The sequence below is a fragment of the Lethenteron reissneri genome, chromosome 58 (assembly GCF_015708825.2).
Source record: "Lethenteron reissneri isolate LAM-NWPU_2019-01 chromosome 58, ASM1570882v1, whole genome shotgun sequence".
In the NCBI taxonomy this organism is placed as follows: Eukaryota; Metazoa; Chordata; class Hyperoartia; order Petromyzontiformes; family Petromyzontidae; genus Lethenteron; species Lethenteron reissneri.
Window position 1 is genome coordinate 2,135,201 of NC_083836.1, and position 26,297 is coordinate 2,161,497.

Below are 26,297 nucleotides of genomic sequence, written 5' to 3' on the forward strand. Positions count from 1 at the left end.
GTTCCTGTGTGTGTCTGTGGGGAGCGGCCAGTCAACTCAGTCATCTCAGTCATCTCAGTCAACTCAATCAGTCGACCCGTGGCACCTGGGTCTGCCCCGTGACCTCCTGCCAGCAAGCGTTCGACACTTCACGTGGCCTCAAGGTGCACATAGCCTGGCACAAGCGTCGTGGTGACTGCAACGCCACCTAGTGGCGAATGGCGGTTGTTGTTGTTGTAGTTGGGGAGCGGTGGTGTAGTGGTTAGCGCGCGGCGCTATAAACCCGGTGACTCCGAGTTCGATTCCCGCTCACGGCCAACACCGGTGACAATTATCTGAACCGGTTCCGGGCCTCCCCTAGGTCGACTCAGCCTTAAATGAGTTCCTGGTGTAGTGTGTAAACATCGTCACTGGGGAGACAAAAGCGGTCGGGCGTGGTGCTGGCCACCCACCCCGGCCTTCATAGGTGCTCGCTAACAGCACTTGCCCCTACAGTATGTTAAGGCTTTACGCGGGATCTTTGTCTGTTTTTGTGTAGCTCATTGTACTTTCCCCGCACCCCCTTATTCGCACGGTTGGCGACGTACGGTGCGAAAGAAGTCCAACATGCGTCAAGGTTGCTGTGAGTTTCCGAGGTGTTAACAGAGCGCCATACAAATTGCAAACATTTAAGCAATCAGACATGCCAGCTGTCCACGGCGTAACATACGCCAAACTAGCAGCTCTTAATTAAACATTCACGCATTTATTTCTGTTCACTTATATATTTTTTTAAATAAAATATTTCTCTCAAGACACAATTGTCAATTTCTCGATTCTCTTCCGACACTACGCTCAGTGGATCAAATAATCTGTCTCTTGGCGGAGCGACGTTTAAGTGGAAGCCATCTGAGCTGTCGCAGACAATCCTTGGCCCTATACGCATCGACTGCAGAGCGAAAGAGAGAGAGTGAGAGGACGAACACTCGACTCTGTGCCATGAGAATTGACTCAAAGCAAGCGAGTCACGCGGCTGCAAGATTCGCAAACGAAGTTCGTGCGAATGCAGATTAGGTCAGAGCAGCGTGAGTCGTTCGCAGGTGTGTGTGGGGGGGGGGGGGGGGCTAAGCCTGTGGCGCTCAACTGAATCGGCATCGATCAGCATCGACTCGGCACCGACGCAGCGGCAGCAAGGCATTACAACAAAATTAAATACCGCCACCACCACCACCGGGGGTGGTATATTTGACCGCGCGCGCGTGTTTTTGTGTGTTTTTAAACAACTCTCCGGGCAAAAAAATGAATAAATACACTTCGAAAGCCACCGCGAAATTGCGCCAATTAAATGTGCATTACATCGAAACGAAAAACTGGGGGGGGGGGGAGGGGGGGAAGAAAAACGCCAGGCCCCCCCCCCCCCGCCCTGGAAGAATTAGCATTCTCCCCGAAGGGAAAGCCCTTTGAATCTTTGCAAACTCTCAAATGCGTTTGCGCATTCGCCCCCGACGGGTTTTCATTCAGCGCTGCCAACTTTGGATGCGCGAGACGGCGTCTGGCACGCGGCGGCTACGATCCGCGTGCGTGGGCGCGTGCGTGGGCAAAAAGGGGGGGGGGGGGGGCTGGCACGGCGAGTGGTGGCGGGGCGGTGACGTCGGCGTTGGGGAGTTGGGTGGCTTTGTTTAACGAAGCCACGCAGACCCCTTGCGAGCGCTGTTAACAGTGAGAAACATCGCGAAGAGCCAAGCGGATTGAACACAACTTAGGAGCGCTTCTTGGAAAATGAGGCAATTGGAAAGTGCCGGCGGAGGTGGGAGTAAGGGGGATGGAATTTGCATCAATTTAAAAGCGGCACGAACCCGCTTTTGTTATTGTTGCCAATTAAAAAAAAAATCACAAACTTATCAAACGCATTGTGTCTGACGCGAGGGAGTGTGGGTGGTGGTGTGGGCGGTGGGGGGGGGTGCATTCATCAGCTTCCCTGAATCGCCACTGGCCCTGGCAAATAAGTCACCACTGCAAAAACACAACGGGGCCACATTGCTACATCTCGCGTGTTTGAACAGGGAGCCCTCCTCTCAAAGCAAACATCGCAAAGTCCTCCCATCGCAAAGCCACCGAGGCGAAACAACGATGGCGACTGGAGCTGCATCGACATTCCAGGCTGCCGCACGACTGCTACTGCCACTGCTGCTTCTGCTGCCATCGGCCCTCGACGGCTTGTCGATTGTGAGCAACTGCCCCGGCGCGCACGGCAGCGACAACTACCGCAAATGCTTCTGCGACGAGGGCGGCAGCTTCGTGTGCGACCTCTTCGACTCGCACGCGTTGCCCAACCGGCTCGCTCGCCTCGCCGCTGACCGCTACAACGTGGAGCGCGGATCGCCCGCGCGCTTCTACGAACTCCGCAGGGTCATCGCCGCGCAAGAGGTCAGAATCTCATCGGAGGCGGGATATTACGTTTGATACACCTGGAGGGAGATGGGGAGGGGCAAACCCGCGCGAGCTGTAAAGATCATTTCTCACAGATGTCCAGGCGGTTAGTCGGTCAGTCAATCGGTCGCAAACAAAACGGGACAGATTTCGATTTAAAGCTTTCGTGACTGCAGGGATTCATCTTCTTGGTTCTTTCGGTAAAGTGACTTTACCGAAAGAACCAAGAAGAAGAACGGGACAGAGTTTAGCCGCAAGGTGGCTGTGGATGACATTGAAAGGGGCACGCCGTGAGCGCCCAGGTTCGTGGCTCGGATCGTGGTTGCTACCGTGGGCAGTGTGGTCGATCAGCCACGGACACGTTGTCTGCTTCACGTCGAACGCCAGAGATCGATCACCCCCCCCCCTCCCCGCACCCCCCAGACCCTCTCTCCCGTCCACCTCCGCCGAGGTCATTCGGAACGAGTCGGTGGCCACTGCGTGCCGCGTCCCATGGGCCACAGTTTGGCCACCGTGGCGACGAAAATTGGTGATACCCGCAAGTGACTCGGCTGGCTTTACAGATATCATACTGTTAGTTTTTTCGGTAAAGTCACGTAGGTAAAAAATGAAATTAAAATTAATAAAAGTAATAATAGAAATCAAATAATAAAATAAAAAAAAATCACGACGTTTCGGAGGCAACACAAGTCTCCGTCATCAGGTGGGACCGTCACAGCCAGATTTGCTGTTTCGAGTGAGGCAGGGATTCCAAGATACAAGTTCTTAAATACAAGTTAAGGGGGAGGAGGAGGGGGAGCTTATCAGAATGTGTTATTTTATTATTTTATTTCTATTACTACTTTTATTAATTTTAACTTATTTTTACCTACGTGACTTTACCGAAAAAACTAAGAGTATCAATCCTTGCAGTCACGAAAGCTTCAAATCTAGAAATAACAGATATCGGTAATCATCGGCCTCTTCCTCCCTGACTCCGACTGGCAGACTGATGCCCGCTGGGATGGCGCGGCCGCCTATTGCTGTTTTTTTCCCGGATTTTTCTGTTGCGTGGAGTCACTTTAAGATGTTTCTTGTTCGTGTTTTTGTTTGTTGCGGTTGCACCCGAGTCAAGAGCCGCATGGCTCACAGGGTTATATACCTGATAAATGAAAAATGACAAAAAAAACCTGACCGTGCGCGTACTGCAGACCCGTGCGCACGCGTTGTTTGTGCGTGTGTACGTGCGGGCACGCGCACCGTGCAACTGTGTGGGCCTCTGATAGGGGTTTTCCCCTTTTTTCTGGCAACAAAACTGACACCTTTTGCAAGGAATCATGCTTACATTAGCGACAATACTTGCAGTCAAATGCAAAAAAAAAACAATACTCTGATAATTTATGCATTGTCTTTGAAACTGATTGTTCCAAACCAGAGACAGCGTCATCTGGTCGAACACCACATGAGACTAGGCTCTAAAGAAAGCTGTCACGCGACACGAATTGTAAACTCTGTGGGTTTACTCTCCAACACAAAGATCCCCCGTATAGCCTTAACAGACTGTAGGGGCAAGTTCTGTTAGCGAGCACCTATGAAGGCCGGAACGGTACACGAGGGGGTGGATGGCCAGCACCACGCCCGACCGCCTTTGTCTCCCTAGTGGCGATGTTTACACACCGCACCAGGTACTCATTTGAGGCTGAGTCGACCTAGGGGAGGCCCAGGACCGGTTCAGATAATCGTCACTGGTGTTTGCCGTGAGCGGGAATCGAACTCGGGTGGCCAGGTCCGTAGTGCAGCGCGCTAACCACTACACTACCGCTCCCCACTAACAACACAATACACACACACACACACACCGGCATTCTGTACTGATAACGATTTGACATGCTTTTATTTTTTATTATTTACTTTCCACAAACTTGCTAATTGGCCGTGTCGGGTGGTGGCGGGTTTTGACGACACATCTAACCCAACGCGTACATGGCTACCCACCTTCACTTGCTCCCCCCTCCCCCCCAAACAGATCCTGTGCTCCGCGCGAGAAGCCAACGCCATGGACTGTTGCGAGAGGGCCTTCTTTGGAGGGCTCATACCGTGGAAGGCGCAGGTACTGGGGTCGACTTGAAGGACGGGGCTAGGTAGGGAAGGCCGCGAGGAGGAGGACAAGGCCTGGCTGGAGGTGTTCGGGTTCCTGAGAGGGCAGTAACCGGGGAAGGGAGGGATTACTATTTTGACCAGAGCGGGAAACGGGGATTACAATTCAACCAGAGGGGTAACGGGGAATGGGATTACATCTCTACCAGAGGGGGTAACGGCAAAAGGGTATTACAATTCAACGAGAGAAGGGGTAACGGTGAAAGGGGATTACAATTATACCTGGGAAGAGGTAACGGGCAAAGGGGATTACAATTCTACCAGTGAAGGGGTAACGGCAAAAGGGTATTACAATTATACCAGAGGGGGTAACGGGGACAGGGGATTACAATTATACCAGAGAAGGGTTAATGGCGAAAGGGGATTACAATTTTACCAGGGAAGGGTTAACGGGTAAAGGGGATTACAATTCAACGAGAGAAGGGGTAGCGGTGAAAGGGGATTACAATTATACCAGGGAAGGGTTAATGGGGAAAGGGGATTACAATTATAGCAGAGAAGGGTTAACGGGTAAAGGGGATTACAATTCAACGAGAGAAGATGTAATGGGGAAAGGGGATTACAATTCTAGCAGAGAAGGGGTAACGGGGGGAGGGGATTACAATTCTACCAGAGGGGTAGCAGGGAAGGGGATTACAATTCTACCAGAGAGGGAGTAACGGTGAAAGGGGATTACAATTCAACGAGAGAAGGGGTAACGGCGAAAGGGGATTACAATTCTACCAGGGAAGGGTTAATGGCGAAAGGGGATTACAATTTTACCAGGGAAGGGTTAACGGGTAAAGGGGATTACAATTCAACGAGAGAAGATGTAATGGGGAAAGGGGATTACAATTCTACCAGGGAATGGGAAACGGGGAAAGAGGATTACAATTTTACCAGCGAAGAAGTAACGGGGGAAGGAAATTATAATTATACCAGAGAAGGGGTAACGGGTATTACAATTCTACCAGGGAAGGGGTAACGGGGAAATGGGATTACAATTGTACCAGCGAAGGGGTAACGGGCAAAGGGGATTACAATTCTACCAGAGCCCCAAACACCGAAACATAACACGGAGCTATGAGAAGCTTTACGTGATAAAAATAACGTGTTATAGATTACGTGATATTGATCACGTGCTATAGATAGAGATTATGTGATATAGATTACGCGTTATAGATATCGATTACGTGAGAAAGATGACGTGATATTGTGATGTACATTACGTGTTATAAATATAGATTGTTGAGTGTTTTTTTTTGTCCTAAAACGGTTTCCTCCCAATGAACGCTGGACGGAGTTGCCGTGGCGACGTCACTTGGTGGCTAATGTCTGAGCCACCCATTCCCAATGTTGCGTCCCCAAAAAAAGATGAAATCAAAGTCAGCCGAGGCACGCGCCCGATCGATGTCGCTGCGACGGGTACAGCGTGAATCTGGTGGGGCCGACGTTGGACGCGGATCGAAGTGCCCGACTGAGCGACGGATCCACGCGGTTGGAGTCGTGCATTTTATTTTTTTCTTCCGTCGTTTTAAAATGTATTTTTATTATTCTATTATTTCCCTTCTACGTGAATTTACGGAAAGAACCAGGAATAGTACAAGTTGCTTAAATTCCGCCGCCTGTGTCCACCCAGGAGTATAAATAGGTACGCCACAGTAAATAGATCAGGATGTCTCATGTGATGGGGTAAAGCGTGTTTACTCCAACATATTCCATGACATTTGACCAGCATGGAAGAGTAGACCGGAAATCGTCGTCCTCAAATCGAGAGCGGTCGCAGCGCCGAGTGAGCGCGACGTGGCGCTCGTCTTTTTGAAACAAAAAAAATTAAAACAAAAAATCAACGATTTAAAGCTTTCGTGACTGCAGCGATTCATATTCTTGGATTTTTCGGTAAAGTCACGTGGAAGGAAAATAATAAAATAATAAAAATAAAACATTATAACATTATCACGACGTTTCGGCCACAACACAAGCAGCCGTCCTCAGGTGAAGAACAGAGCTGTCGGAAAGACAGCGTTCTAATGAATTTTAGAATGTTTTGTTTTTATTATTTTATTATTTTCCTTCTACGCGACTTTACCGAAAGATCCAAGAATATAAAAATCAACGGTTGGAATTCAACATTCCCGCGGCAGAGGTGGGTTCGTTGGACGTTCCACAACGCGGTACCTATTTTGTCGACCTGACAGATGATGGGTTGAGTGAGACTCCCCGCCCCCATCATCCCCACCCCGTGATTTTAACTCGCAACCTTCTGAAGGGAAGGCAGCGGCCGCTCTAATCGAGGGCCTTTGATGTTGAACTCTTGTCCGTTGCCTGGCAACCTCTCGCTGACCTTTCCCCCCAGTGACCTTTAGGTGAGTGCGTGTGTGTGTGCGTGACTTGCATGGGTAAGCGAGCGTGCAGAGGTGAGTGTACGGGGGAGGGGTGGAGCAACGGTTAGCGCGCTGCGCTACGAAGCCGGCGAGTCGAGTTTGATTCCCGCTCGTGGCCAACACCGCTGACGATTATCTGAACCGGTCCTGGGCCTCGCATAGGTCGACTCAGCCTCAAATGAGTACCTGGTGCGGTGTGTAAACATCGCCACTCGGGAGACAAAGACGGCCGGGCGTGGTGCTGGCCACCCACCCCCTCGTGTGCCGTGCCGGCCTTCATAGGTGCTCGCTAACAGCACTTGCCCCAACAGTCTGTTAAGGCTACACGGGGGATCTTTATCTCACGGTCAACACCAGTCACGACGAGTGGACTTTTCGCAGTTGAAACCCACGGGCGCTTCGCCTTCAAAACGCACGGATGTGGCGATGTAACGCAATCCGCTCCTCGCGTTCAGCCGCAAACGGAGCAGCATATTTAACTCTGCCGTGATTGGTGACCGCGGCACCAGTGAAGCGTTCCAGTTGAAGATTTGAAAAAATAAAAAGAACAAAAATGATTGAGACGTTAAGCACCAAGGTGGGGACAGTGGCTCTCGCAATTGCGCTCCGACAACTCGAAAAAAAAAAACAGAGTTCGATTCCTGGACACGGCTGGCATCGTGATTCGAGGCTTCTCTCTCTCGCCGCACGCGGGTTCCTGGGTATCGTGCGGATGTCGCAGCTGTGCATGCGGCGCACCTATTTTTAAGAAAAGTTCGCTCTCCTACCGCGGTGTGACTTCGCTCAGCTGCGGATGTGCGGTCGGACGCGGGGCAACCAACATGCCGCTCGCCATCAAACTGAGTTTCTCTCGTAGTCGTAATAACAACAACAACCACGTGTTGTGTGAGTTTTATTGATGTTATCATATTCTCATTGCAGATGGACTCAAATGCGCCTTCCAATTATCACTTCACCTTTGAATTAACGGAATATCCGAGTAAGGTAAGCGGCACTCAGATGGTTTAAACGTATACGGGAAGTCCCCTATTTACGACGATCCTATTTACGACGATCCTATTTACGACGATCCTATTTACGACGATCCTATTTACGACGATCCTATTTACGACGATCCTATTTACGTTGCTTCCCTCAAACGTTGTGTCCCTAAAACGTCGCTTCACTACAATATTGTTTCACCATTACGTCATGTCACTATAACGTAGTTTCACTTTAATGCTTCTCTATGACGTCATTTCACTACAACGTTGTTTTACTATAACGCTGTTTCACTATAACGCTGTTTCACTATAACGCTGTTTCACTATAACGCTGTTTCACTATAACGCTGTTTCACTATAACGTCGTTTCACTATAACGTCGTTTCACTATAACGTCGTTTCACTATAACGTCGTTTCACTATAACGTTGTTTCACTATGACGTCGTTTCACTATAACGTCATTTCACTATAACTTCGTTTCACTTTAATGCCTCTCTATGACGTCATTTAACTACGACGTCGTTTCACTCTAACGTCATTTCACTATGACGTCATTTAACTATAATGTCGCCAACGAATTAGGTGGGCGTGGGTGCCATTTAACCGCTTGCACCAGGGCCCATGCCAACCACAGCACCCCAGGAATAGTGGATCGCTGTCGAAATGTCGCGAGTAAAAATCCCGCTTTGCGAGGTTGACTCAGCTCATCATCCCTTCCTAAGGGGCTGGATAAAGTGACTACCACTCTGTGTGGAAGTTAACATGTGTTGTATGTCTCTTGAATTTCTTCCGCTAATCGGAGATGCGATCTTATCCATAGGACAAGCGCGGTCGTCCTATGGAACGGACTCAAGTCACCTCCTGCCCCACCGTCCCTTAGGCTATTTCCACCGCTGGATCGTGGCTGCAGATGAGAAATGGGCACTAATACGTGGACGTGACTCATCGGAGCGGTGGGGGGGGGGGGGTGGAAATAAATCACTCGTGGCTGACCGAAACAAAACGTTTCGCCGGACGTTATTTCCACAACCGCTTTGTGCGTGTACGCGCGCGGAACTTCCTTCGCGCCGTACCTACCTGGCCAACCGTGCTAATCGGCGCTGCTGTCCGTCCCACCGCCGTCGCGGCAGGCGTTGCCGAGCTGCCACGTTGTGAACGTCAGGCGAACGTCAAGCGAACACGACAGCATCAAAACGTGGTAGACACGGCCCGACACCCAACTAGAGGTCTTTCACTGACTTTCGAGATCGTGACGCACTCCCCCCCCACCCCCCCCACCCCATTCTTCCTCTCTTGGCAGCTCGTGTGCAAGTGCAAGGCGCACATCAGCTTCCTGAGGTTGCCCGGCAAGGCCATGCGGGCCGACCACCTGGCCTGCGACTTCCCGCGGGGCGGCGACGCCGGGCCGCCCCCCGTCAAAGACGACGACGCCGCCGACACCGGCATCTCGCTGAGAGACGCCCTGGAGAAGCTGGGGACTCAACCGCCGGCCGTCATCGGCTCGGTGTTCCCTGGTAAGGAGAGGGAGGAAATGAACGCAGGGGCTGGTTAGTTGGGGCGAGAGCTGTTAGCGAGGAGGCCGGAACTGTGGCACACGAGGGGGTAGAGAACGGTGGGGCAGCACCACGCCCGGCTGCCTTTGTCCCCCCCTAGTTCTGATGTTTACGCACCGCAATAGCTACTCGTTTTAGGATGAGTCGACCGAGAGAAGGCCCAGGGTCGGTTCGGATAGTCGCCACTGGTGTTGGTCGGGAGTGGGATTCGAACTCGCGTCGCCGGCTTTGTGGCAAAAGCACGCTAACCCGCTACACGACACACACACACACACATCCGCACGTACACACACACACACACACTGACAACGACAACAATAAAAAATCCTATAACACAACACGCCAATATATGACACTGCCGGCTCGCAAATGGATTTTTATTTTCACGAAAGCCCCCCGCGGTCCCAAAACATAGATGGGAAGGGGAGCGGTTAATTTCCCACACGGGCTCGGCCACAGGCACCACGGGGTGCCCATGCCCCCCCCCCCTGCCAATTCCCCCACCCACCCAGCCACCACCCCCCGCACCCCCGTTTTCAGGTCACCAGTTTGAACATCACTGCTGCCCCCCCGCATCCACCGCTCTCCGACATCAGCGCCACCGGCTCCTCGCCCAGGAGAGATGATTTACAAGCTGCTCACGCGCGCACCGCTCCGCGGCGGTGACGACGCGACTCCGTGGTGGCGCGTCCGACGCTTGCCGTTGTGCTGTGCGCGGGGCGGGTTTGGGGTCGACGCAGTGGCTAGGAGATGTTGACGACCTCGCCTGGTGTACAGGAGGTCGTGGGTTCAATCCCGACACTGATACCTGTTGTATATTTGGAGTTTGTATTTCTCTTTCTCTCTCATCATCATCATTGTCACTTGTGGCTAGGAGATGTCAACTACCTCGCCTGGTACACAGGAGGTCGTTGGTTCGATCCCGACCCTGATGCCTGTCGTACATTTTGAGTTTTTTTTTTCTCTCTCTCATCATTATCATTGTGGCTAGGAGATGTCAACTACCTCGCCTGGTATACAGGAGGTTGTGGGTTCGATCCCGACCCTGATGCTTGTTGTATATTTGGAGTTTGTATTTCTCTCTCTCTCATCATCATCACGGTGGCTAGGAGATGTTGACTACCTCGCCTGGTGTACAGGAGGTTGTGGGTTCGATCCCGACCCTGACGCCTGCTGCTGCTGTATATTTGGGAGTCTGTGGTGTCTCTCTCAACGTGGCCGCGTGGATTTTTTTCACCGAGTCCTCCGGGTTTTCCCCTCCACATCTAGCATGACGTCACGCGTTCAGGGTATTTGGCTGCTATGAATTTTCGAATGATGAGTCACTTCGTTGAGCTATCGTTTGCGGCCAGGTCGCTTCTGAAAAAGAAGCTAATAACTCAGTGGGTCCTCCCTGATAATTGGTGTTTTACCCTTCTATCTGGCAACAAAACTGACACCTTTTTTACAAGGAGTCATGTTTGCATAGACCACAATACCTGCAGTCATAATGCAAACAAAAAAACATAACTCTTTATGCACTGTCCTTGAAGTTGATTGGTACACACCCGAGACAGCTTTCCTTAGAGCCTAGTCTCACATGGGTTGGGCTAGATGACGCCAAAAGGCACACAACTCAAAGACAATGCACCATCAGAGTATGAGAGCTCGGGGTAAGCATTCACACCATGAGGTTCCAAAGGGGTCCTACCTGGTCAAATAGAATTAGTTTAGTTCACAGGCTTTTGCGGCCAAAGCCTCTGGTTAATACCGCAGTGTGTTTTGTTAGCAGTGTAGGGTAATCAGAATCTTAATTTTTACCGGAAGAATCCGATGAGCCATGAAGCTCTTTTTCCACAGACATCCAGTGGTCACAGATGTCCAGTAGAGGTGCAGTCCTGCAATAGCGCAGCCCGTGTCACTGCTGGCAGAAGCCCCCCCCCCCCCCAACGCCCCCCCCCCCGCCACCACCACCTACTGCTGTCTGGAACTCTGGTTTAAAAAACCCCTCTGTGTCCGTTCTAGATTTGAAGCTTTCGTGACTGCAAGGATTCATACTCTTAGTTTTTTCGGTAAAGTCACGTAGGTAAAAAAAGGAAATATTTTTTATTAATATTATTTTATTATTATTTTATTTTTATTAATTTTTATTTCATTTTTTTACCTACGTGACTTTACCGAAATCCTCTGTGTCCGCCTCGTGTGCCCCCAAAGACAGCTTTGGGAATGTCCTGAGCGTGCTGAAACCGTTCTGGAGGCTGGCGAAGATCGGAGGAAGCTTCGTGAACCTCGAGCGGGGAGACGTCAGCAGCAAAGTGACGCTGACTCAAGTGCGCAGTGTCCAGCAAGTGGTGGTGAGCTCACCGCATCCAAGACTCCCCAACACAATAACAACATATTCTTAGGTTTTTTCGGTAAAGTCACGTAGGTAAAACATTAAAATTAATAAAAGTAAAATGAAATAAAAATAAAAATCACGACGTTTCGGAGGCAACACAAGCTTGCGTCTTCAGGTGGAACCGTCACAGCCACGGCAGCTGTATCAAGTAAATTATCAAGTAAATGATCAAGTAAATGAGAGATTGCAGGAGCTACCACTCCGTTTATATAATGGTTGGAGAGGGGGGAAGGGCCAAGTGCAGCACACTTTTTATTCATATGGTAAGGTGAGGCTTAAGAGGGTGAGCCTTTGTTATGGAGAGGTACGGTTTTGTGACTCAACCTGTATTAATAATAACAACAACAACCGCCATTCGCCACTAAGTGGCGGTGACGTCACCACGACGCTTGTGCCAGGCCATGTGCACCTTGAGGCCACGTGAAATGTCGCCAACACACACACACACGTGTAAACAATGTCAAGTTGGAGATGGCCCGTATAGCCTGAACAGACGTTTGGTGCAAGTGCTGTTAGCGAGGTACCTACAAGACAAAGCTCCCCTATATAGCCTTAACCGATATTTGGGGCAAGTGCTATTCGCGAGCACCTACAACACAACGACGAAGATCCCCCATATCGCCTTAACAGTGCTGTTACCAAGTAGCACCTATGAAGGCCGGCACGGCACACGAGGGGGTGGGTGGCCAGCACCACGCCCGGCCGCCTTTGTCTCTACACTACACCAGGTGCTCATTTGAGGTTACTTACACACACACACAGACAGACGTGCTAAAGCTGCCGCGTTTATGGGAGGTTCCACGACTAGCCCCTCCCACTCAACCGCTAGCCCCGCCCACTCAGCCACTAGCCCCGCCCACTCCACAGCTAGCCCCGCCCACTCCACCACTAGCCCCGCCCACTCCACAGCTAGCTCCGCCCACTCACCCACCGGCCCCGCCCACTCCAACACTAGCCCCGCCCACTCCACCACTAGCCACGCCCACCACACCAATAGCCCCGCCCGTCCCACCAATAGCCCCGCCCACTCAACCACTAACACCGCCCACACAGGGAGCGGCCTCATCCTCGGTCTTCAGACGTTCGCTCCGCCTACCGCTCATCGGCCTTGCCGACTCTGCCGACCCCACCCACCACGACGAGACAAAGACACGAATCGGACACGACACAACCCAAACACAACAATAGCCGTTCACCACTCAGTTGCGGTGACGTCATCACGGCGCTGGGTGCCAAGCTTGGTGCACCTTGAGGTCACGCTGACAAGTCACGAAACAGACTCAGCTGCCATGGCTCCACTGACTTAAGATTACCGGCAGATGCACCACGCGTGCCACCCACCGTGCCACCCACCGTGCCACCCACCATGCCACCCACCATGTCACCCACCGTGCCACCCACCGTGTCACCCACCGTGTCACCCACCGTGCCACCCACCATGCCACCCACCATGTCACCCACCGTGCCACCCACCGTGTCACCCACCGTGTCACCCACCGTGCCACCCACCATGCCACCCACCATGCCACCCACCATGCCACCCACCATGTCACCCACCGTGCCACCCACCGTGTCACCCACCGTGTCACCCACCGTGCCACCCACCGTGCCACCCACCGTGCCACCCACCATGCCACCCACCATGTCACCCACCGTGCCACCCACCGTGTCACCCACCGTGTCACCCACCGTGCCACCCACCATGCCACCCACCATGTAACCCACCGTGCCACCCACCGTGTCACCCACCGTGTCACCCACCGTGCCACCCACCATGCCACCCACCATGCCACCCACCATGCCACCCACCATGTCACCCACCGTGCCACCCACCGTGTCACCCACCGTGTCACCCACCGTGTCACCCACCGTGCCACCCACCGTGCCACCCACCGTGCCACCCACCGTGTCACCCACCGTGCCACCCACCATGCCACCCACCATGCCACCCACCGTGTCACCCACCGTGCCACCCACCGTGCCACCCACCGTGTCACCCACCGTGCCACCCACCGTGTCACCCACCGTGTCACCCACCGTGTCACCCACCGTGCCACCCACCGTGTCACCCACCGTGTCACCCACCGTGCCACCCACCGTGTCACCCACCATGAGCCCCACCGTGCCACCCACCGTGTCACCCACCGTGTCACCCACCATGCCACCCACCATGCCACCCACCATGCCACCCACCGTGCCACCCACCGTGCCACCCACCGTGTCACCCACCGTGTCACCCACCGTGCCACCCACCATGCCACCCACCATGCCACCCACCATGCCACCCACCGTGCCACCCACCGTGCCACCCACCGTGCCACCCACCGTGTCACCCACCGTGGCCCCCACCGTGCCACGCACCGTGCCACCCACCGTGCCACCCACCGTGCCACCCACCGTGGCCCCCACCGTGCCACCCACCATGAGCCCCACCGTGTCACCCACCATGCCACCCACCGTGCCACCCACCGTGTCACCCACCGTGCCACCCACCATGCCACCCACCATGCCACCCACCATGCCACCCACCATGATCCTCACCGTGTCACCCACCGTGCCACCCACCGTGCCACCCACCGTGGCCCCCACCGTGCCACCCACCGTGCCACCCACCGTGTCACCCACCGTGGCCCCCACTGTGCCACCCACCATGCCACCCACCATGCCACCCACCGTGTCACCCACCGTGCCACCCACCGTGTCACCCACCATGAGCCCCACCGTGTCACCTACCATGTGGTGTAGCGGAGCTGTCGTGTCACTGCCAATCCGCTCGCTCCGTTTCTCCGCAGCCCGAGAGTGACCCCGAGGGTGACCCCGAGGTTGACCCCAAGGGTGACCCCAAGGGTGACCCCAAGGGTGACCCCAAGGGGCTGCAGTTCCAATTCCTTGCCCTGATGCACGAGCTCCCATCACAGGTGAGGACCCCAGCCACGGCTGCAGACAAAGATCCCCCGTATAGCCTCACCAGACTGCTGGGGCAAGTGCTGTTCACGGAGCACCTATTATTTGTTTTACTTCGTATTCATTTATATTCATCAGGTAAGGCCCACTGAGCTACAGAGTGGCTTATCACGTGTGGGAATTTACAGTCGAAGGCAAATGATCTAATCGCGTGATGTTGATTCTCAATGTGGAGGGAAAACCCGGAGGACCCCGAGGAAAAATCCACGCGACCACGGGGAGAGAAACACGCAAACTCCAATTATACAGCAGCAGGCGTCACGGTTGAAATCGAACCCACGACCTCCTGTATACCAGGCGAGGTAGTCAACTACTCGCACCTCTTCCAGGGCGTCCGTCCAACGTGGAAGAGTAGGCCAAAGTCACCCTCGGGGCTGGGCGTTTCCCCCTAGCAGTTTCTGTACCCGAGCTATTGCAGAGCTGCGCCTTTAACGGGGTACGGATATTCAGGGCGGAGCCGTTGCCACGTGTGCGGTCGACGTGGGGCCGACTGAGCGATCCGCGTGTGAATCACACTCGCGATTGCCCCGGTCGCTCCTGAACAAGAGCTATACTGCTCAGCGGGGTCTTTGCTGGTAAACGAATACAAAATGAAATGAAGAAAAATGTTGAATGAAACAAAATGTGACAAATGGTTGAGATAGTGCGTCGCCGCTATCGACGGCGTCTCGGGCGGAGGGGCCGGTCTGTCTATTTTACGTCACGAATGCCTCTTCGTCATCGTCTTCGTTTTCGTCATCATCATCATCTTCATCATCATCATCTTCGTCATCATCATCTTCGTCTTCGTCATCATCATCATCTTCATCATCATCATCTTCGTCGTCATCATCATCTTCGTTGTAATTATCATCTTCGTCATCATCATCATCGTCTTCGTCTTAATCTTCATCATCATCTTCGTCATCGTCTTCGTCATCGTCATCATCTTCGTCTTCGTCATCATCATCATCTTCATCATCATCATCTTCGTCGTCATCATCATCTTCGTTGTAATTATCATCTTCGTCATCATCATCATCGTCTTCGTCTTAATCTTCATCATCATCTTCGTCTTCATCTTCGTCTTCGTCATCATCTTCGTCGTCATCCCTCTGCTGACAACGTGAGCGACGCTCTCAGATCGAGCAAAGGGGTGGACTGGAAGCCGTCCAGCCGAGTTCGGCGCTCATTACGTGGCGTAATTAAAGGATTAAACAATGAAGATGAAGATGGGGGCTTTTTTTTTAAATCGCGAAACGTTTTATCGCCTTCCCCCGTTTTGTCCTCGGATGAAGAGGAGAGCCATTGGCAATGCTTTTAGATGTTTAAAAAAATAATTCATCTTCAAATAAGATTAACAATTATCAGCAAAAACCTAATTGGGGATGAATTCAAAGCGACGACACTTTAAGAGACCGACTCAGTCAACGAGTTACCGATGACGACGATGATGATGATGACGACGACGACGATGATGATTATGACGAATACGATGATGACGATAATGTTGATGACGACGATGATGATGACGAGGACGAAGATGACGACGACGACGACGACGATGATTGACGATTATGACGATGATCATGACGATGATGGTGATGTTGCAGGAAATCATCCCGTGCTCCATGCTGATTGGCTGGCGCGAAGGCCAGAATGTCTCCGTGCGGTTCAACTGCTCCGAGCCGGCCTGCCTCGCTCCGGCCCCGGAGGACGGCTCCGGATCGGGGCAGGGCTAGAGGCCATCGCGAGACCTGCCAAGGAGCTCACTCGCTCACCCCCTCAACACTCGCTCGCCCCCTCAACACTCGCTCGCCCCCTCACCACTCACTCACCCCCTCAACACTCACTCGCTCACTCACCACTCGCTCACCCCCTCAACACTCACTCGCCCCCTCACCACTCACTCACCCCCTCACCACTCACTCGCTCACTCGCTCACCACTCACTCACTCGTTCGCTCACTCACCCCCTCACCACTCACTCGCTCACTCCCTCACTCGCTCAGTCACCCCATCACCACTCGCTCACCCCCTCACCACTCGCTCGCTCACTCACCCCCTCACTCACTCGCTCGCTCCCTCACTCACTCACTCGCTCGCCCGCTCACTCACCCCCTCACCACTCACTCGCTCACCCCTCACTCGCTCGCTCGCTCACCCCCTCACCACTCACTCGCTCACCACTCACTCGCTCACCACTCACTCGCTCACCCCTCACTCGCTCGCCGCTCACCCCCTCACCCCTCACTCGCTCACCCCTCACTCGCTCACCACTCACTCGCTCACCCCTCACTCGCTCGCCCGCTCACGGAGGCTCCAGATCGGGGCAGGGCTAGAGGCTGGAGGCTGGAGGCGGGGCCATCGCGAGACCTGCCAAGGAGCTCGCTCACCCCCTCACTCACTCGCTCGCTCACCCCCTCACTCACTCGCTCACTCACTCACCACTCACTCGCTCACTCACCACTCACTCGCTCGCTCACCCCTCAACACTCACTCGCTCGCTCACCCACTCACTCGCTCACTCCCTCACTCGCTCACCACTCACTCGCTCACTCACTCGCTCACTCACCCCCTCACCACTCACTCGCTCACCCCTCACTCGCTCGCTCGCTCACCCCCTCACTACTCACTCGCTCACCCCTCACTCCCTCACTCGCTCACCCCCTCACCACTCACTCGCTCACCCCTCGCTCGCTCGCTCACCCCCTCACCACTCACTCGCTCACCCCTCACTCGCTCACCACTCACTTGCTCGCTCCCTCACTCACTCGCTCCCTCACTCACCACTCACCCCCTCACCACTTGCTCGATCACTCGCTCACTCACCCCCTCACCACTCGCCCACTCACCCCCTCACCACTCACTCGCTCACCCCTCACTCGCTCGCTCGCTCACCCCCTCACTACTCACTCGCTCACCCCTCACTCCCTCACTCGCTCACCCCCTCACCACTCACTCGCTCACCCCTCGCTCGCTCGCTCACCCCCTCACCACTCACTCGCTCACCCCTCACTCGCTCACCACTCACTTGCTCGCTCCCTCACTCACTCGCTCCCTCACTCACCACTCACCCCCTCACCACTTGCTCGATCACTCGCTCACTCACCCCCTCACCACTCGCCCACACACCCCCTCACCACTCACTCACTTCCTCACTCGCCCGCCCGCTCGCTCTCTCTCTTACTCGGTCGCTCGCTCACTTGCTCACGCGCCCGCTCACTCGTTCACTCATTTTCCACAAAAAATAATTTTCTCTTACACAGAATTACAAGCGGAGCCTTGTCATTGTTTTCATACATTCCGCGCCGTCATATATCCGTTTGATTTTTTTTTGTATGAGCGCTTTCCATTTAATATCGAATACTTTGTGCGTATGTATGCCGAATTTCTTTCGCACCGTACGTAGCCAACCGTGCCAATCGGAGGCGCGTTCATGCGTTAGCTTCGTCCACGTGGGTCTTCCTGTAACATTGGGGGGATGGGGGTGGGGTCACGATAACTCTCGTAACGCTGATTGAATACGAACAAAACATGTACCACGTGGCCGCTTGCCTGTTGAGGGCTCACCCGAGAGATGTCCGGCCAAATGCATCAAAGGGTTGCCCAAAACTCGCCTGAATAAAAACCCATCGCTTAAAATTCAAATAATTTTGCCTTTTCTTGCCTGGAGGGGGGGGGGGGGTGACATAATCACGTGGCGATACAGGCCACGTGCGACGGCTTGGAAACTCCGATGTGGCTAAACACGAATTTGAAAGAGTTTCAGAATCCATTCAGTGCCGTCACACACGGCACAAGTCTGCATAATGCCCCGTCATGTTGTCTCGGTTTGTTTGCTTGATGCATGGCATATGTAAATGCGTCCACAGGATTAGATTCTGCGATGATTTGAGCTCAGTTCTTCTACTCTAACGGAGCTCTGCCTTTGAATGTGTCTCCCGAATACAAAACAACACGGGATGCACGCCCAATTTAGAAAAACAAATTAAACACACTCGACGTTTTGGGCAAGGCTTCTTCTTCAAAAACTTTTTTTTGGGTGAGGTCGCGTGGATATAAATGTGTCGTTCAACCCGCCACCACCCAACACAGACAATTAGCAAGGTCTGTCACGTAAACAGAACGTGTCACACCGGTGTGTTGGAGACTTAATTCCCACTACAACATTTACAATTCAGAGACAACTCGCCTGATGATGCTGGTTGATGTAATTACCGGCGAAACGTCGTACTCGGATTGTAAATGTCGTGGCTTTGCTCTCCAACACACAACCGGTTAGTGCTGAGCTAGTAACGAATTGGCAACGTTTTGATTGACACACCTTACTGATTAGCTGTATCGGGTGGTGGCGGAGGGTTTAACGACGCACCCGATCGAACCCAAGACACAAAAAAGTCACCCTCCGTCATTCAAAGAACTCTGTTCAATAACAATCAAACAAGCAAACAAAATGGGTAACACATTCGTCCGCACAGGAGTGGGGGACTTCCCAACTTTCAAAGTCTCCGCGTCGGGGTGTACCCGTGTGTCCCGCTACACAAAACACAATCAACTTGCCCTTTGCTTTAGCATCGTGGTGGGGGTGAGGAAGGCGGATGGAAGCGTAAAACCCTCCTCTCTCTCTCTTTCTCTTGTCGCAGCTCCGTTTCTTTTTTTTTCGATCGGTGGAAACAAGAAGATGCTCGGTGTAGTCGGCACTTTGCTTCGTTCTTTGATCGTTATCGATCAATATCAATAATTAGCGATCGCTATCAATCGCCATCGATCGTTATCGATTGTTATTGACCGTTATCAATAATTATCGATCGTTATCAATCGCCTTCGATCGTTATCAATAATTATCGATCGTTATCAATCGCCTTCGATCGTTATCAATGATTATTGATCGCTATCAATCGCCATCGATCGTTATCACTTGTTATCGATCGCCATCGATTGTTATTGACCATTATCAATAATTATCGATCGTTATCGACCGCCATCGATCGTTATCGATAGTTATCGATCGTTATCAATAATTATCGATCGTTATCGATAGTTATCGATCGGTACTAATCGTGATCCATCGTGACTCACCTCCGAGGAGATGGAGTGATGGAGTCCGCTGAGCACGTAGGGGCGAGGATGGTTTCCAATGCTCGGCGCGTTAGAGGTGAGCGTCACCCCCGGGGGAGGAGGTCTTCATCCAGCAGTGGATGGACCACGGCCGATGACCACGACGACGAATGCAAATGCGGCGGAGGGCGGTTGGAGCGGTGGCGCAGTGGTTGTCGCTCGCTCACGCGGGCGGTGATCGGCTACCAGGGTTCGATTCCCGACCACGGACAACACCGGTGACGAGCGAGACGTGACCCGGGCTAGATTGGCCTCGTCCCACCTTGACCCCCCACCCCCCCACCCCCCCCCCCCCCCCCACTGATCAGGGTGGTGAAATATGGTCAAGCAAATCTCATGACCGCAGTGGATTGACAAAGGGGCTCTAAATTACAACAACAACATCTTCTTGGTTATTTTGGTAAAGTCACGTAGAAGGCAAATTATAAAATAATACAAATAAAACATCATAGAATAATTCTCACGACGTTTCGGCCACAACGCATTGAGGACGGCTGCTTGCGTTGTGGCCGAAACGTCGTGATAATTATTTTATGATGTTTTATTTGTATTATTTTATTACTTCCCTTCTACGTGACTTTACCGAAAGAACCAAGAAGATGAATCCCTGCAGTCACGAAAGCTTTAAATCGAAACAACAACAACAACAATTATGAATGTCCATGTATAGATGCACAACCAGAGTCATTAATACTGTGAGGCTTGCATTGTCATTGTGCTGTTCGTACTCTTTGGTTTTTTCGGTAAAGTCACGTAGGTAAAAATTTAAAATAAATTAAATCATGGTGTGCTTTCGCTAAGTTGTCCCCACCTGAAGAAGGACGCTTGTGTTGCGCCCGAAACGTCGTGATTTAATTTATTTAAATTTTTTACCTACGTGACTTTACCGAAAAAACCAAAAAGTATGAATCCTTGCAGTCACGAAAACTTTAAATCTGGAATGTCCTGTTCGTCTTTTGGCGTCCTCTGTTCTAACACTGGTGAGACCATCAAACATCAAAGAAGGCTGTCTCTGGTCGAGGCCAATCAGTTTAAAAGGCAATGCATATGTTATTAGAGCACGTTTAACCACAGCTACGTGTGACTAATGCAGATGTGATGCCCTTCAATAGCTACCTATTTGATGCTTGAGCATCTAACAATTGTTTGATTGCCAGGAAGGAGAAAAGCTTAATTTTATTTTTGCATTGCTTTGCTTGCAGGCAGTGAGTAACGACACATTTAGAAATTTACGCGATCTAACACCCAAAAAAACCTCTGTTATGGATGATATTGATCGCAAAAGCCTGCTACATGTTAAAGTGAGCGTCCTGTTCACGAGTTGGCAAGCGTGAGTGGCATTCAGTCTTGAGTCTTGCAGGTTGGTAAGGAATGTTAACAAACAAGGTTGTTAGTGGAACAGCACGGACGTCCACAAAAACTCCTCGTTCAAGACGCAAACATCGCACCGGCTGGCGTTGACATTCCTCTTCCTCCTCCTCCAAGACACTGTTGGAACCATGAACTCACTCACCCATCCGGTCACCCACCCACCCACACACTCATTCAACCACTCACTCACCCACTCACTCGCTGACCCACCCGCTCACCCACTCACTCACTCACCCACTCACCCACCCACCCACACACTCACCCACCCACTTACCCGCTCTCCCATTCACACACTCATCCACCCACTCACTCACCCACTCACCCAACCACCCACCGACTCACTCGCTTAGCCAGCCGCTCACCCACCCACTCACTCACTCACCCACTCACCCACCCACCCACACACTCACCCACACACTCACCCACTCACTCACCCACTCACTCACCCACCCACTCACTCACCCACTCACCCACCTACTCACCCACCCACTCACCCACCCACAGACTCAAGCACCCACACACTCACCCATCCACTCACCCACTCACTCACCCACTCACTCATCCACTCACCCACTCACCCACACACTCACCCACCCACTCACCCACGCTAGAAGGTGATGGTCAAGGCGAGTGGTCGGGGTGCAATGCCAGTCCGCTCGTTGTTTCATGACGGTCCCTGTCCCTCTAAACCCCCGAGGTGTTTTTCTCCTTCTCTCCTTCATTTCTGGAAGCATTAAAAGTTGAAAGATTAAATATTAAATGGCCCACATTAAAGATGAAATGTCACGCAGAGTCCGTTCCGCGGTTTCCGCAGCGCAGAGCGGGGGCCGAGGAACGCAACGCGCCCCCTGAGGGCATCCAGCGGGGAGACGGAGCGATGACGGAATGCGACGCTCGGTGGAATGTCCCATAGCGGGATCGTGATGAGAGGTGGTGGTGGCGAGGGCTTTGGGGAGGAGGAGGAGGAGGCGGCCTTCATCCGGTCGTGGATTGCCCACGGCAGATGGTGATAATGCTGCTGCTGCTGGTGATGATGATTAATGTTTCTCACGGCAGTTAAATGATTTCAGGGCCAAATCGGGTGGTGGTGGTGTTAAACGAGGTGATTTCACTGCGGTGCGCACGGTAGCTACGAGATGTTAACTACCTCGCTTGGTATACAGGAGGTCGTGGGTTTGATCCCGACCCTGGCGCCTGCTGCTGTATATTTGGAGTTTGCGTCTCTCTCTCCCTCATCATCATCATCATCACGGTGGCTAAGAGATGTTAACTACCTCGCCTGGTATGCCGGAGGTCGTGGGTTCGATCCCGACCCCGACGCCTGCTGCTGTATATTTGGAGTTTGAATGTCTCCCTCTCTCTCTCCCCGTGGTCGCGGGGATTTTTCTCCGGGTCCTCCGGCTCCACCCCTTCACATTCGGAATCAACGTCACGCGCTGAGAGTAATTTGGCTCCTGCTATACACCTCCACAAGATGATCATAAGCAACTTCGCTGAGCCATCGTAAGTGGCGAAGTCGCTTCTGAAAAACAAGAGTAATGTAGCAGCTCACTGGGCCTTACCTGGCAAAATAAAAAATTAAAACATAATAAAATAATTCTCACGACGTTTCGGCCACAACGCAAGCAGCCGTCCTCAGGTGAAGAACAAGTCATTCAGACGCTGTCTTTCCGACAGACCTGTTCTTCAACTGAGGACGGCTGCTTGCATTGTGGCCGAAACGTCGTGAGAATTATTTTATTATGTTTTATTATTTTATTATTTTATTATTTCCCTTCTACGTGACTTTACCGAAAGAACCAAGAAGATGAATCCCTGCAGTCACGAAAGCTTTAAATCGAAAAAAAACTAGTTTAGAGATAAATTTCGATTTAAAGCTTTCGTGACTGCAGGGATTCATATTCTTGGTTCTTTCGGTAAAGTCACGTGGAAGGGAAATAATAAAATAATAAAAATAAAACAATACAAATTGTCACGACGTTTCGATGATGATTGCTTGTGTTGCGATCTAAATGTCGTGATAATTTAATTGTTTTATTTTTATTATTGTATTATTTTCCTTCCACGTGACTTTACCGAAAGAACCAAGAATGAACTAGTCTAGAGATAGTTTTATAGTTCTGATGGCAAGCAACTGGGACGTGCGACGCGGGGGAGTGACGCGGGGGGAGTGACGTGGGAGGAGTGACGCGGGGGGAGTGACGCGGGGGGAGTGACGCGGGGGAGTGATGCGGAGGGAGTGACGCGGGGGGAGTGACGTGGGAGGAGTGACGCGGGGGGAATGACGTGGGGGAGTGACGCGGGGGGAGTGACGTGGGAGGAGTGACGTGGGAGGAGTGACGCGGGGGGAGTGACGTGGGGGAGTGACGTGAGGGGAGTGACGTGGGAGGAGTGACGCGGGGGGAGTGACGCGGAGGGAGTGACGCGGAGGGAGTGACGCGGGGGGAGTGACGTGGGAGGAGTGACGCAGGGGGAGTGACGTGGGGGAGTGACGCGGGGGGAGTGACGTGGGAGGAGTCACGTGGGAGGAGTCACGTGGGGGGAGTCACGTGGGGGAGTGACGTGGGGGGAGTGACGTGGGAGGAGTGACGCGGGGGGAGTGACGCGGAGGGAGTGACGCGGGGGGAGTGACGTGGGAGGAGTGACGCGGGAGGAGTGACACGGAGGGAGTGACGCGGGGGGAGTGACGTGGGAGGAGTGACGCGGGGGGAGTGACGCGGGGGGAGTGACGCGGGGGGAGTGACGTGGGAGGAGTGACGCGGGGGGAGTGACGCGGAGGGAGTCACGCGGGGGGAGTGACGTGGGAGGAGTGACGCGGGGGGAGTGACGCGGAGGGAGTGACGCGGGGGGAGTGACGTGGGAGGAGTGACGCGGGAGGAGTGACACGGGAGTAGTGACGTGGAGGGAGTGACGTGGGGGAGTGACGCAGGGAAAGTGACGCGGGGGAGTAACGCGGGGGGAGTGACGCGGGGGAGTGACGCGGAGGGAGTGACGCGGGGGGAGTGACGTGGGATGAGTGACGCGGGAGGAGTGACGCGGAGGGAATGACGTGGGATGAGTGACGTGGGAGGAGTGACGCGGGGGGAGTGACGTGGGATGAGTGACGCGGGAGGAGTGACGCGGGGGGAGTGACGTGGGATGAGTGACGTGGGAGGAGTGACGCGGAGGGAGTGACGCGGGGGGAGTGACGTGGGATGAGTGACGTGGAAGGAGTGACGCGGGGGGAGTGACGTGGGATGAGTGACGCGGGAGGAGCGACGTGGGGGGAGTCACGCGGGGGGAGCGACGCGGGGGGAGTGACGCGGGGGGAGCGACGCGGGGGGAGTGACGCGGGAGGAGTGACGCGGGAGGAGTGACGTGGGAGGAGTGACGCGGGAGGAGTGACGCGGGGGGAGTGACGCGAGGAGTGACGCGGGAGGAGTGACGCGGGGGGAGCGACGCGGGGGGAGTGACGCGGGAGGAGTGACGCGGGGGGAGTGACGCGGGGGAGTGACGCAGGGAAAGTGACGCGGGGGGAGTGACGTGGGGGGAGCGACGCGGGGGGAGTGACGCGGGGGGAGTGACGCGGGAGGAGTGACGCGGGAGGAGTGACGCGGAGGAGTGACGTGGGGGAGTGACGCGGGGGGAGTGACGCGGGATGAGTGACGCAGGATGAGTGACGCGGGATGAGTGACGCGGGGGGAGCAACGCGGGGGGAGTGACGCGGAGGAGTGACGCGGGAGGAGTGACGCGGAGGAGTGACGCGGGGGGAGTGACGCGGGGGGAGTGACGCGGGATGAGTGACGCAGGATGAGTGACGCGGGATGAGTGACGCGGGGGGAGTGTCGTGGGAGCTCCGCGCTCCGAGGACGAAGTGAGTCGAGCATCGCCGCCCGCATGCGGTTGGGATTCATTTGCCTCGTCGACGTCATCGTCGTTTGCCGTGCGCACGAGCGACTCGTCCCCCGGGAACACGGCACGAGCCGTGGGAGGCAGCGGGCGGTCACGTGGGTGGCAGGGGGAGGTCACGTGGGTGGCAGGGGGAGGTCACGTGGGTGGCAGGGGGAGGTCACGTGGGTGGCAGGGGGAGGTCACGCAGCAGCCCCCTCTCATCTCCTCCTCCCCCTCCTCCCTCCCTCCCCCCCTCTTCCTCGCCCTCCTCATCCTCCTTTCGTCTTCCTCCTCCTCTTCTCCCCTCCTCCACCCCCTCCTCCTCCTCTTCATCCTCCCTCTTTCGTCTTCCACTTCCTCTTCTTCCTCCTCCTCCCCTCCTCCTCCTCCCCTCCTCCACCCCCTCCTCCACCCCTCCTCCTCTTCCTCCTCCTCTTCTCCCCTCCTCCACCCCCTCCTCCCCATCCTCCCTCCCCCTCCTCCTCCTCTTCATCCTCCCTCTCTCGTCTTCTACCTCCTCTTCTTTCCCCCTCCTCCCCCTCCTCCCTCCCTCTCTCCCTCCCTCCCTCCTCCCCATCGATGACGCGCGATCGGTTCGCCTGCACCACTCCGACTGATTCAGCGTCCCGCTTGATCATTCGCAAGACGCAACTCGCCCTTGGACAACACAACAATGACCTCTGCTTGATATTAACATCTCCCACTTATTTCACTTGCGGGGGCTGGGTGGGGGGGTCTATCGTAGAATATGAATAATTCATGTGGGTAGCGTTGATAACAACAATAACAACAATAATCATCGTGCGATTTCCTCCTGAGGGTTTTATCGATTTTATTCAAGCACAACGATTAGAATTAATAGAATTTGTCAGCGGTCGTACGAGCTTAGAAAACTTTTCGAATCTTTGTGCAGAGCAACTTGTTAAGACCATCGCACCGCGAGCCCTCGCTTAACACGCGGCGGCGGTGTTCACGCTACAGACGCGTTCTCGCTACAACGCCGTTCTTCCATTTGGGGAACACTTTTCACACAACGCGGAATGTGCCCCCCCCCTTCGTTATAACGCGGGTGCCGTTATAACGAAGGAACACACCTACCCCCCGTTAAAACGCGGGTCCCGTTATAACGCACTTGCCGTTATAGCGCAGAACGCATCCCTCATTATAATGCACGTGCCTTTTATAATGCGTG

General features: G+C 53.7%; 1 protein-coding gene across 1 annotated transcript; it reads left to right on the forward strand.

The window, feature by feature from the left end:
• The first annotated feature begins 1,979 nt into the window (after positions 1-1,979).
• On the forward strand, positions 1,980-17,089 carry RARRES1 (retinoic acid receptor responder 1). The gene is made up of 7 exons (XM_061575479.1): positions 1,980-2,385; positions 4,394-4,477; positions 7,809-7,871; positions 9,172-9,385; positions 11,618-11,757; positions 14,594-14,719; positions 16,358-17,089. The coding sequence occupies exons 1-7, from the start codon at positions 2,089-2,091 to the stop codon at positions 16,484-16,486; spliced, it is 1,053 nt and encodes a 350-aa protein (XP_061431463.1). The 5' UTR covers positions 1,980-2,088; the 3' UTR covers positions 16,487-17,089.
• Positions 17,090-26,297: the final 9,208 nt, after the last annotated feature.